This window comes from Geotrypetes seraphini, chromosome 6, assembly GCF_902459505.1.
Source record: "Geotrypetes seraphini chromosome 6, aGeoSer1.1, whole genome shotgun sequence".
In the NCBI taxonomy this organism is placed as follows: domain Eukaryota; kingdom Metazoa; phylum Chordata; class Amphibia; order Gymnophiona; family Dermophiidae; genus Geotrypetes; species Geotrypetes seraphini.
This window is the reverse complement of record NC_047089.1, coordinates 29,220,385-29,234,156: the sequence shown is the minus strand read 5'-3', so window position 1 is coordinate 29,234,156 and position 13,772 is coordinate 29,220,385. Positions and strand designations below refer to the sequence as shown.

The 13,772-nt window shown below is 41.3% G+C and overlaps 1 protein-coding gene across 2 annotated transcripts in view; it reads left to right on the top strand.

The window, feature by feature from the left end:
* Positions 1-13,772, top strand: part of MTMR2 (myotubularin related protein 2) — a 65,573-nt gene that overhangs the window by 36,015 nt on the left and 15,786 nt on the right. For both annotated transcript variants that reach the window (XM_033950603.1, XM_033950604.1), the window contains exons 10-12: positions 450-656; positions 5,527-5,619; positions 10,353-10,466. In XM_033950603.1, the coding sequence (XP_033806494.1) occupies positions 450-656; positions 5,527-5,619; positions 10,353-10,466 (414 nt within the window). The remainder of the gene's footprint in view (positions 1-449; positions 657-5,526; positions 5,620-10,352; positions 10,467-13,772) is intronic.

The following is a 13,772-nucleotide window of genomic DNA, read 5'->3' as shown; positions in this document are numbered from 1 at the left end:
CAAGTTACAGCGCTTATTCTTTCGCTGATGGCCTCAAGTCTCTGCAAATGATATCTGGAACGAGATAGGAAAAAAAAAGTGTACAGTGACTTTTGGGACACCCTGTATAATATGTATGTAATTTATTATTTAAACCATAACTGATATGTTCCTTTAGAGTTGTATGATACCAGACAATGCTATTATGTTCAGTTGGAAGAGTATGCTTCCAGACCCCCCCCAAAAAAAAAAAAAAAAAACAAACCCCAACAATGTTTATCTTAGCTGTGAGAAAACAATATAATTTTAAATGTCTGGGGAAAGTCGACCTCAGGCCACCTACACAAGTGACATAACTGAATTGAGGTCTAGAAATTTCCCTCTTTACCAATTGTACTTACACTTGGGTTTTTTTTAAATCTTTAATAGCAGAATTGTTGCTGTATTTTCTTTCCTTCTTCTTGCTTTAGCTGATCCTTGCAGGAGCTCTCAGGATTGCAGATAAGGTGGAATCGGGAAAGACATCTGTTGTCGTGCACTGCAGCGATGGCTGGGACCGCACGTCTCAGCTTACCTCACTGGCAATGCTAATGCTGGATGGCTTTTATCGAACCATCAGGGGATTTCAAGTGCTTATTGAAAAGGAATGGCTTAGTTTTGGACATAGGTTTCAACTTGTGAGTATACATTATTTTGAATTATTCAAACTACAATATTTTTATTAAAAGTATAGTTTCAAATCTTTTTCAATCTTAACTGCTAACAGCATGAGAATATATGAAGTGCAAAAAATACATTTCTGAGAACATAAGAATTGCCGCTGCTGGCTCAGACAAGTGGTCCATCTTGCCCTGCAGTCCGCTCACGCGGTGGCCCTCTGGTCAAAGACCAGTGCCCTAACTGAGACTAGCCCTACCAGCATACGTCCTTGTTCAGTAGGAACTTGTCTAACTTTGTCTTGAATCCCTGGAGGGTGTTTTCCCCTATGACAGACTCTGGAAAAGCATTCCAGTTTTCTACGACTATCTGGGTGAAGAAGAACTTCCTTATTTTAGACGGAATCTATCCCCTTTCAACTTTAGAGTATGCCGTCTTGTTCTCCCTACCCTGGAGAGGGTGAACAACCTGTCCTTGTCTACTAAGTCTATCCCCTTCAGTACCTTGAATGTTTCGATCATGTCCCCTCTCAATCTCCTCTGTTCGAGGGAGAGGCCCAGTTTCTCTAATCTTTTGCTGTATGGCAGCTCCTCCAACCCCTTAACCATCTTCTCTGGACTCTTTCGAGTAGTACCGTGTCCTTCTTCATGTACGGCAACCAGTGCTGAGATAGTCAGTCTGTCATAATCTCTAAGACGGAATCACTCTAAACTGGAACATATCTGTGCACAAGGGCCTTGCCACTGAAAAGAAGCAAAAATAGCAACGGTGACAGATTCTGCTCGCTCTTTTATATAGATGCAGCCCGTGCCATTGAGAGAAGTTTGCTGCTTGAAATGGTTTGGTTTTAAAATAATGACAAAAAACCATCGTAAAACTTGAGGCCTGTAAAGAAGAAATCAAAAGTTGCACTGATAAACTCATTTTTCTGCAAGTGTCCAGTAACTCATATTTCAAGTTTCAAGTTCAAGTTTATTAGGGGACTTGATAAATCGCTTAATCGGATATTCTAAGCAATGTACATTTAAAATTTACAATATAAAAAACGAAAAACAATAACAATGTAATACATTACAATACATACAATTTTTAAATAATGGCTAAAATACTCTAAATTTAACATTGTTAAACATAAGGAAAGGAGGGATGAAATACAATTTTAAAGTAAAGAAGAAACATTGAGGGAAAATACAAAAGGAATATAGTTAAAACAGGTCTAACCAAATAAATATAATTCATGAAGTATAAAATTATGTTGAAAAGGCATCTTTAAAAAGGAAAGTTTTTAACTCAGTTTTAAATTTTCCAAGGTCTTTCTCCTCCCGTAAAGTAATAGGGAGGGCGTTCCATGTTTGCGGTGCCGTACAAGAAAAAATAAATTGTCTCCTTGTATTAATGATTTTTAATGATGGAATCGCTAGCAGATCTTGTTCGCTAGATCGTAAAATTCTCTTTGCAGAATATGGAATAAGTGACCTATATAAAAAAGCAGGGGTCTTGTTGATCAAAGTTTTAAAGATAATTATACATAACTTATAAGTGATTCTGTAATTAACAGGAAGCCAATGCGCCTCTTTGAGAAGTGGTGTTACATGATCAAATTTTTTAGAATTATTTCCCCTCCCCCCCTTTTTACTAAACCACAATAGCGGTTATTAGCACAGGGAGCCACACTGAATGCTCTGCACTGATCCCAACGCTCATAGGAATTCTATGAGCATCGGGAGCAGCACAGCTCCCTGCGCTAATAACCGCTATCGTGGTTTAGTAAAAGGGGGGATTATTTTGATTAATTTCAAAAATGTTCTAAATGTTTTTGCTACTGTACAGTTGCAATAACTTTAAAAGAAGCCTGCCAGTAATTCATTTGGTGTCATTTACTATCAGCATGCAGTTACATTGTTAATATGAAGCTTCGTTTGCCTCAAAACCACTTCTGGTGCAACAAACACTTTATTCCTGAACTTTCGGGTAGTCAGCAGCTTCTTGTGAGAATTTTGTAGCACCTCATTAGCATTCCTTTGCTCCGCCTCCCATCCCTCTGGGCTATCTTACTGTTCCTCAATTATTTCTCTACAAGCGAGATGATAGGCGTCTCTTTTCTGCTCATATTTATTTTTCAATTAAATTTGGTTTTTGCCTACCCTTTGAGTTTTTTTCGGTGCTGCAGAGGATTCCAATCTTGGGGCATCTCTGACTGCGGGAGAGCTCAGACTATAAGATCAAGGGTCTGATTCCAAGGGGCAGACTGCTCTGCAGTGCACCCACTTGGAACAGTCTGCACTAACAGTTGGGGTGCTCAGGGACTGATCGCTTGGGAGCGAGGCTCACATCATGTTTTGTCCACAGTGAGCTTGAGCGCAGGCTGAGTGGCTCCGTGGTGGTTTACCTAGGATTGAGGCTGACTGCTTTCCTCTCTCTGTTTGAGTGTGCAAGGTTCCAGTGGGGGTTGAGGTCTACGGCCAGTTCGTTGGGGCCTGAGAGATAGTCCAAAGAAACAAGCAGTGCAGCATCCCTAGGCTGATTTTGGCCTTAAAATTGCTGCTGTGGCAGCCATCTTGGATTTTTCAATTTGAAATTAAAAGCCTATATCTGCCTCAGAACACCTCAGTTTTGCTCAAAAACAGGTGTGATGTACTCCTCAGGGCAAGCTACATTGGATTTGTGCCAGATTTGTGCTGGATAGCTGTCCTGAGGATCGGCCATGTCCCATGTGCTGCGCGGCACGTGTGGGGCGTGAGCTGCTGGCTTAGCTTTTTCTAGTCCCTAGGGGGTGTTAGTGCCCAGATGCTGTTAGGGACAGGTAAAAATTCCAGGTTTGAGCCGGGGAGCAGCTGCAAAACCCTAGAAGGGAGCTCGTGAATAGGGAAATGTCAGTTCCAGTATTGCCTACTGCCATTTGGCCTTGTGTTGGCACCAAGAGTCTTTGCAAAGTGCCTAGCAGGTCATCACAGCATCTCTACACAGACTGGGAATGCACATGTTTCCCTGCTTAGATGATTGGCTGGTCAAGAACATATCAGAGGAAGAGTCAAAAGAATCTATGCACATTTTATGCAACAAGACTCTGTGCTAAAATAGCATGACTGGTGGTAAAATAACCCATCTTAATGGTAGCTCACTTTGATAATTTCCCCCCTAAATCGGTTAGGGTTCACCTTAGTGCAGTTGGTGCTTATTATATAGAAAGTAAAGCCATCTCTATCAGCCCTTAATTCTTTTCATTCAAGGATTTCTTCTATTGAAGTTTCCCATCAAAGTCTCTGCAGTGTCATGGGATCTCAGTGTCATTTTAATCCAGCTGATGAAAGTTCCTTTTCAAGTACTTGGAAGGTCAGCTCACAGGGTCAGTAAGCTCCAGGCCCTAGTATAAGGCCTGACCCCCAAGTACATAACGGACCTTTTCGCATTTTCTAATAACAAACTCAAGAGAAACACCCCCCCAAAACTCATTTCCCCTCCAGTTAGAGGCTGCAAAATGAAAAAACACCACGAACACCTTCTCTCTCACCAAGCAGTCCTATGGGGCAAAGACCTAGACCAACTGCTTTCGCCCACTACATACGGGGAATTCAGGAAACGCCTAAAAACATACCTGTTCCAGAAATACCTAAACAATTGACCCGTGCTCCCTCTCCCTCCCCCCTCCCTATTCCACCTGAACTTACAGCACTGTTAGAAATATAATCTGTTATCTTCATCTTATCGTAACTTAACGTTGCTATTTATCCCCAACAGGTCCTGTCGGACATTACCTACTAAAATGTACATATTACATTTTCGCTCAGCAAATTGTATTTCTATACTATTGCCTCCTGAGGTCTCTGATCTCTGTATTTCCTCTGAATATCTACTTATTGTATTTCGCTGAATGTCCAGCACTCTTGATTGTAAACTGCCTAGAAGTCGCAAGATTGTGGCGGTATAGAAGAATAAAGTTATTATTATTATCCTCCTTACAGTACATTTTCGATAATACTATGTGTGTAAGACCTTTTATAAGTTCCTTCCTAAGTTAGTGTCAGTGTTTCATCTTAATGAGTCGATTGTTCTGCCAACATTTTTCCCCAAAACCTCATGCTCACAAGGGTGAAAACAAACTTCATATTTTGGAGTAAGAGGGCCTTGACCTGCTATCTGGAACAGACAAAGACCCACAAACTCCACCTAGTTGTTTGTTTCTTTTGACACAAAATAGGATGGGGGTCTGCCATCGACAAACACACACTTTCAAGTGGGCTAGCAGACTGCATTTCCTTTTCTTTCACTCGGGCTGAATCGATTCTTCAGGGTCATGTCATGGCTGCATTAGTAGCTTGTTATGGACTAAGGAGGTCCTGGATGACAGCTGAAAAGCTCTAGAAAAGTGGCTGGGATAGTGCAATCCATGCTGGGCTCTATTGGTGACCTCGCCTATATGTGGGGATTTACAGTAAGTCCTGCTGTCCTTAGAGAACACTTGCTACAGGTATGTTTCTTTTAGTTTTATTTTCTGTTCTTGACCAGGGCTGCCCATGTCTGGTCCTCGGATCCTACTGGCTGGCCAGGTTTTCAGGATATTCCACACAATGGATATGCATAAGGAGAGTTTGATACCAGAAGGCAGTGCAGGCAAATCTCTTCTCATGCATTATTCCATGTGGATATCCTGAAAGCCTGGCCTCCAGTAGAATCTCGAGGATCGGACTTGGCAGCCTTGCGTTCGACCGTCTGATTTTTTTTTCTAGATACGTTTGCTCTCCATATTTTGTAACTGCTACCTCTGCTGCAAAGCCTCTGTTCTCCCCAATCCTCAGTGATGAGCATGCCATTTGCCTCATGGACTATTTCTAGAAGTTCACTAGTTTAAGATGACATCTTATACTGAGATTATGTTTTTGTGATTTGCAGAGAATTGGTCATGGAGATAGGAACCATGCTGATGCAGACAGATCCCCTGTTTTCCTGCAGTTTATGGACTCTGTCTGGCAAATGACAAGACAGGTGCGTTTCCAGGACTTGCGTTCATAAGTTGTCTACTGGAATGGGAGATTTGATATCAGTTATTATCAATAAGCACTACAGCCAGACACCTTGGGCCTGATTCTGTAAATGGCACCATAAGTTGGGTGGCGATAGGCACCCTACTGCTGCCCAGATTAATTGATTTAATTGGCACAGTAATGGACCGTGCCGTTAAAAATCTATTAAACTCATTTTGAAAAGTAGGCACCGGGAGGCACCTACTAGGGTAGGTGTTGAAATCGCATCTACAGTAAGGTGCCTAGCGGTGCCCAAGGTCAAAGTAGGTGTAGTTATAATCGGCGATGACCTTAGGTGTGATTCTCAAAAGAACTTGGCGTCTACAATGTAGGCCAGTAAAACCCTGGCCTATATTAGGCGAGATTGTTTAAATGATGCCTAAGCATGATTGACATTGGGCCGGCACCTTTTTTATAGATGCCGTTTACAGAATCCGGCCCCTTGAGCCCCTGCTGCACACTTTATTTTATGCCAGAAAAGCAATGGAGATTTTGGTAGGATTGCTAGAGGTGATTAACATAACACAAAACTTTATTTCTATCCCGCAATACCTTTCATAGAAACATAGAATATGACGGCAGAAAAGAGCCCACGGCCCAACAAGTCGGCCCACTCAAATAACCCTCCCCTCCAAGTTCTTCTTTGAAGTGAGCCCACGTGTTGATCCCATTTGATCTTTTTTTTTTTTTTAATATTCTTTATTCATTTTCAAGATTACATTAAGTGATAAAATATACTCATTCACATTAACAATAAATACATCACTTACAAACAATCATTGATACATTTCATAAATACTTATCCCCTCCCCTATCCCAACCCTCCTTCCCATATATTCCATTATCATATAAAACATGTAATAATAAAATCCCCCCTCCCTGCACCTTAAATTGATAAATATAAGGGAAACAATTTTAAATTAATCGTTACAATACTTCGTTAATGTTTTCCACACATCTTGAAACTTCTTAAAATAACCCCTCTGTAATGCAATAAACCTTTCCGTTTTATAGATATGGCATAAAGAGTTCCACCAGAAGTTATAATTTAATCTCCTCCAATCCTTCCAATTAAATGTGATTTGCTGAATGGCAACACCAGTCATTATAAGTAGTAATTTATTGTTATTCGCAGAAATCTGACTTTTTGCTCTCATTTCCGTACCAAATATCACAGTATCATAGGATAATGCCACTGGGTTATCTAATAAATTATTAATTTGGTCCCAAATTGATTTCCAAAAATTCATAATAAATGGGCAATGAAACAATAAATGATCCCATTTGATCTTAAAGTCAGTTACGTTACTGGCCTCAACTACCTGAAGTGGAAGATCATTCCAACGGTCAACCTCCCTTTCGGTGAAGAAGTACTTCCTAGTGTCACTATGGAATCCTAGTGTCACTATGGAATCTCCCGCCCCTGATTTTTAGCGGATGCCCTCTTGTCGCCGTAGGGCCTGTAAGGAAGAAGATATCTTCTTCCACCTCAATACGGCCAGTAACGTATTTGAACGTCTCTATCAGTTCAATGCGGGTAACATAGCAAAGAGAACTGTACATATACAGTGAATTATAATGTCAAAGTAATATAAATATCATTACTCTAAAAACTTCCTAAACAGTAAGTTTTTTCAAAGATTCCTGAAATGTAGATAAGATTTAGATAACATTATTAAAAATGTAACTAGTTTCCAATGAGCAACCTGACATGACAATGTTCGTGCTATATATTTTTTATGTGTACTGACCTTTGCTGAAGGATAACACCCCCCAAAAAAAAAGTGAAATTACGTAAAGAACGCTGGGAATTATTAAAAGAGAAAAGATCTACTACATATTCTGGAACGTGACCATGGAGCACCTTGTAACATAAGCAACCAAATTAAAAAATAGTTCTTGCATCAAATAGAAGCCGACGTAATTTGCAGTGTAAGGGGTTACGTGGTCAAATTTTCTTAAATGAAATATCAAACATACTGCTGTATTCTGGATTAATGAAGTCTGTGGAGGTTTTTAATACCATCCAAGATAAACAATATTACATTAGTCTAAAATTGACAGAACTAATGCCTGTACTAATAGCTGATAAATCATCAAAATAAGATCTAAGAGAACGCAGCTGTCAAAGTGTAAAGAAGCTTTTATGAGCTACCGCATTTACAATTTGTGCGCTCAATTAGAGAATGACACGAGGACAAATGTTCTCGTCCCATCCTGGCAAGTTCTTTTCCTGTCCCTGCCCCATTACTACATGTTCTGTCCTCATCTACACAAGCCTCAAACACTTTAAAATCATAAGTGTTTGAGACTTGTGCGATTAAGGCAGCGTTTACAGGAATGGGACAGAGACTGCGACAAAACTGGCGAGGACGGGGGAAAATGTGTCCCCGTGTCATTCGCTACACTCAATGTCAAGTTCTTATCTAAATACACTCTTAAAACTTTTATGGTGAACTCTATTGGATAAACTTTTCCATTCAGATTCAAATTATCCTTCATAAGAAGCGCCATCTCCGGATCAGACCTTCGGTCCATCAAGTCCGGCGATCCGCAAACCTGGCGTAATTTTTAGTCACCTATATCCTTCTATGTCTCTCGTAAGGAAATGTGCATCTAGTTTGCTTTTAAATCCTAGAACGGTGGATTCCGCAATAACCTCCTCTGGGAGAGCATTCCAGGTGTCCACCACTCGTTGCGTGAAGCAGAACTTCCTGATATTAGTCCTGAACTTGTCCCCCCTTAGCTTCATTTGGCTAGTAGGCGTGGCCAAAAAAAGTTTAGTTTTCTCTGGGTTAAGCTTCGATTTATACTCTTTCATCCATTCTTCCACCAAAGATACCAACTACAACATTTTGATGGTAGGGATGAAACCAATAGTATAACCGTGATATCATCTGCATAACTAAAAAGCTTGACTCTAAAAGTAGCTAATCAAGCTCCCAATGATGATATGATTCAGACGTTCAATACTTGAAGGGTATTAACATAGAACAAAATCTTTTCCAGAGGAAGGAAAATGGTAAAAACCAGAGGACATAATTTGAGGTTGAGGGATGGTAGATTCAGGGGCAATGTTAGGAAATTCTACTTTACGGAGAGGGTAGTGGATGCCTGGAATGCGCTCCCGAGAGAGGTGGTGGAGAGTAAAATTGTGACTGAGTTCAAAGAAGCGTGGGATGAACACAGAAGATTTAGAATCAGAAAATAATATTAAAGATTGAACTAAGGCCAGTTACTGGGCAGACTTGTACGGTCTGTGTATGGCCGTTTGGTGGAGGATGGGCAGGGAGGGCTTCAATGGCTGGGAGGGTGTAGATGGGCTGGAGTAAGTCTTAACAGAGATTTCGGCAGTTGGAACCCAAGCACAGTACCGGGTAAAGCTTTGGATTCTTGCCCAGAAATAGCTAAGAAGAAAAAAAAAAAAATTTAAATTGAATCAGGTTGGGCAGACTGGATGGACCATTCGGGTCTTTATCTGCCGTCATCTACTATGTTACTATGTTAGGTAAACATTGAAAAGCAGTGGCCGCCAAGTAGTATAAATTAATTTCTGAATTCTTGTCTAAAAAATGAAAAATAATCTTAGGGACATTTGGAGCATCGAGATTAAGCAGTATATTTCTGTGACATGATGGCCACGAAATTGGACTTGGAGGATGAAATGTACAGCATCAGCATCTATGAGACAAACATGTTTTTTTCTGTTACATAGATCTTTTTGGACCCCTGTTAGGTTACACAAGTTGGACAGTTCTAAGTCTAATAGATGCTGGCACTGTCATTTAGACATTGGGACACTTGATCATCTGTTGTTCTATTGTCCTTTGATACTCAACTTCTGGAAGTCAATATGGGGGAAAATTAACATCAAATTAGATTCATCAGTTCCACTGACTTTATTACATGTTAAGCCTCCCTTAGATCGATATAAATACCGTCTTTTCCTCATAATGACCGGGATAGCCATGCAGATGATAACCCCAAACTGGAAAAACTATGATCGTCTGAATTTCCCTTTCTGGTAGGCTAATCTGTGCTCTAGCTATAGTTATGAGAGAATGAATGCAGAAAGTATGGGGCACAGTAGTCTTTTTAAATTGGTTTGGGGCCCATTGGCATAGTATGTTACTTCTATATAGCAGATCTCTGATTATAAGACAGTATTTGTTTACTTAACATGCACATCCAAGATAGGGTGGGAGAGGGGGGGATATTTCTGTCCAAATTTGACCCTAGAATATTTACATTTGGGGTGGGAGGAAGGGTGGGAGATTATTATTAATCTGAAGAGAGTAAGGTTACTGGGGAAATAGATGTCGCTATGTTTTATTGAATAATCATTGAGGGGGGGAGAAAATGAGGGGTTATATATATATATATATATATATATATATATATATATATATATAATATTGTGATATATTCTTGTATGGCACTTTTGAAATACGGCAAATCAATAAAGATATATATATAGATATATATAAAAAGAAAAGCAGTGGAGAGAGGGACGACCCCTGTGGAACTCCACAAGGATTATAACTTTTTGAAGTCAGGTCTTACAAACAAGCCATATTCTAGGCAAGGGTTTGACATTTCCAAGGCTATTAACTTTTATGTAAACAACATTGATTTGTAGCAATATTTACACTGCTGTTGCACAGTGCTAAAATTTTATTTTTCTGTTATTTTTAGTTTCCTACTGCATTTGAGTTCAATGAATACTTTCTGATTACAGTATTAGATCATCTTTACAGCTGCTTGTTTGGAACATTCCTTTGTAACAGTGAGCAGCAGCGAGTGAAAGAAGTAAGCTTGTTGATTATTAAGAAAGATTGTTTATGAAAGGAATTTTAAAGTGAATTATTAAGACCTAATAATCATTATTACCAAATTGTAGCACAGCATTTTTCTAAATTTAAAATAGGGGGCACATGCAATAGGCAACAATATACTGTATGCGAAAATGAGTGCTTCAGGGTAGAGAATGACAGAGGGACAAATTTTTCCCTGTCCTGTTCCTGCGAGTTTTGTCGCTGTCTCTGCCCCTGCCCCATTTCTGTAAGTTCTTTCTTAACTGCACAAGCCTCAAACACTTATGATTTTAAAGTTTTTGTTTGAGGCTTGTGCAGATGAGGACAGAGCTTGCAGGAATGGGCCAGGGGCAGGAAAAGAACTCTCCGGAAAAATGAGTTCCCACGGGAACGGGGAAAAATTTGTCCCCGTGTCATTCTCTACTTCATGGATTTTAATATGCCATCTACAGTCAAGATGCCAACATGCTTTTCAATCTACAATCTACTGGGTGTTATTGTTTTTTTGTAAAACCTTTGAAGTGACCTATTAGTTATTGGAAAAACAAAACTGTATAAAAAGATACTCGTATATTATATACATGAAGCAGGAAAAATTGGTTGCAGGACATGGCGCTTAAATGAGCCCAAATATATAAATTTTTAGGATTTCCCATTTTATTTTCACTTTAAAAATGTATAAAACGGTGTCAGGTCAAAAGCGCGCCGGGACAAAGGTGCGCCCAGACAATTGAGCGCAGCGCAGAGGCGCGCGCCGCTCAAAATTACTGTTTTTAGGGCTCCGATGGAGGGGTGTGGGGGGGGAACCCCCCCACTTTACTTAATAGACATCGTGCCGCGTTGTGGGGGGTTGTAACCCCCCACATTTTACTGAAAACTTAACTTTTTCCCTGTTTTTAGGGAAAAAGTTAAGTTTACAGTAAAATGTGGAGGGTTACAACCCCCCAAGCCCCCCATAACGCCGGCGCGATGTCTATTAAGTAAAGTGGGGGGGGGTTTCCCCAACAAAAACCCCCGTCCGAGCCCCTAAAAACTGTAATTTTCTTTGGTGCGCGCCTCCATCTTGCGCTCAGTTGTCGGCGCGCACCTTTGTCTTTTGCGCCGTTGTCTATGAATCGTATAAAACATATAGGAATAAAGATAATTATACTAGTGTAAGAATGCTTTTACGCTGTATTCATTCCTGTTGCTTATGGAAACTTAGATGTTGGCAGTTTTGGACCCTAGGGCCTAACTAGGCTGCAGAATTTTATTCATGCTGAACACCATAAATCCCAGTTGATTTCTGACTTTCCCTTCACCACTTCATGAGTGTGCTTACCCCAGGCGTTCCTTTACTGTTTTTGCCTCTACTGCATCCCACTAGACAGCTGTTTCATTCATCTATCAGCCTTTTCGGGAAGAAATATTGTGATGTTATTTGCAATTCTACTCCTTTGAGGCCTCCATGTGGTTTCTTGTTCTCATAGATGAAGTGTGCCTACTTTGTTTGGGGGTGGAAGGAATAAGATGCTTAGATTAGTAGTGGTAGGGAGAGTGAAGCGAATGAACTTTGGCCCTCTCCCATCACATAACGGGCTTTCTCCCCACCCCCACCCCAAAAAAACCATGCACATATGCTCTTATCACTTTCTTTGCCCCCCCCCCCTAGTCCCTCCTCTCAGGCCACAAGCCTCAAATTTCCCACTGGTTCCGTTTTAACTAAAGCAGACTGACAGTAAAGCACAGTTACTTACCGTAACAGGTGTTATCCAGGGACAGCAGGCAGATATTCTTGACTGATGGGTGACGGCACCGACAGAGCCCCGGTACGGACAATTTTAGAGTGATTGCACTCTAAGAACTTGGAAAGTTCTAGTAGGCCGCACCGCGCACGCGCAAGTGCCTTCCCGCCCGACAGAGGCGCGCGGTCCCCAGTTAGTATAAGCCAGCTAAGAAGCCAACCCGGGGAGGAGGGTGGGACGCAAGAATATCTGCCTGCTGTCCCTGGATAACACCTGTTATGGTAAGTAACTGCTTTATCCCAGGACAAGCAGGCAGCATATTCTTGACTGATGGGTGACCTCCAAGCTAACAAAAAGAGGGATGGAGGGAAGGTTGGCCATTAGGAAAACAAATTTTGCAAAACAGATTGGCCGAAGTGTCCATCCCGTCTGGAGAAAGCATCCAGACAATAGTGAGATGTAAAAGTATGAACTGAGGACCAAGTAGCAGCCTTGCAGATTTCCTCAATAGGAGTGGAACGGAGGAAAGCTACAGATGCTGCCATAGCTCTAACTCTATGGGCCGTGACAGAACCTTCCAGTGTCAGTCCGGTCTGAGCATAACAGAATGAAATGCACGCTGCCAGCCAATTAGACAACGTACGTTTAGAAACAGGACGTCCCAATTTATTCGGATCAAAGGACAGAAAGAGTTGGGGAGCTGATCTGTGGGGCTTAGTACGCTCTAAATAGTAAGCTAGAGCCCTCTTACAGTCCAAAGTATGTAGAGCCTGTTCTCCAGAATGAGAGTGAGGTTTCGGAAAGAAGACAGGCAGAACAATGGATTGGTTGAGATGGAATTCAGAGACAACCTTCGGGAGAAACTTTGGATGTGTACGCAGAACCACCTTGTCATGATGAAAGACCGTAAAAGGTGGATCTGCAACTAGTGCATGTAGCTCACTGACCCTCCTGGCAGAGGTAAGAGCAATAAGGAAAAGTACTTTCCAAGTGAGAAACTTGAAAGGAGTGGTAGCCAAAGGTTCAAATGGAGGCTTCATTAAGGCGGAAAGAACCAGATTGAGATCCCAGATTACAGGAGGGGCTTTAAGAGGTGGTTTCACATTGAAAAGACCCCGCATGAATCTGGACACCAAGGGATGAGCCGAGAGAAGTTTTCCATAAACTGGCTCATGAAAAGCAGCAATAGCACTAAGGTGGACTCTGATGGAAGTAGACTTAAGGCCAGAGTCAGACAAAGAAAGTAGATAATCCAACAAAGTCTCTACAGCAAGGGAAGTGGGATCATGTTGATGAAGAAGACACCAGGAAGAAAATCGTGTCCACTTCTGATGGTAACATTGCAGAGTGGCCGGTTTCCTGGAGGCATCCAGAATGGAACGAACGGGCTGAGACAAAGAAGTATTATGAGAAGTCAGCCCGAGAGAAACCAAGCTGTCAGGTGCAGAGACGGAAGGTTGGGATGCAGAAGTGTCTCCTGATGTTGCGTAAGCAGAGAAGGAAACAGCGGAAGAAGAAAAGGCTCCCTGGAACTGAGTTGAAGTAGAAGGGAGAACCAATGTTGCCTGGGCCACCGT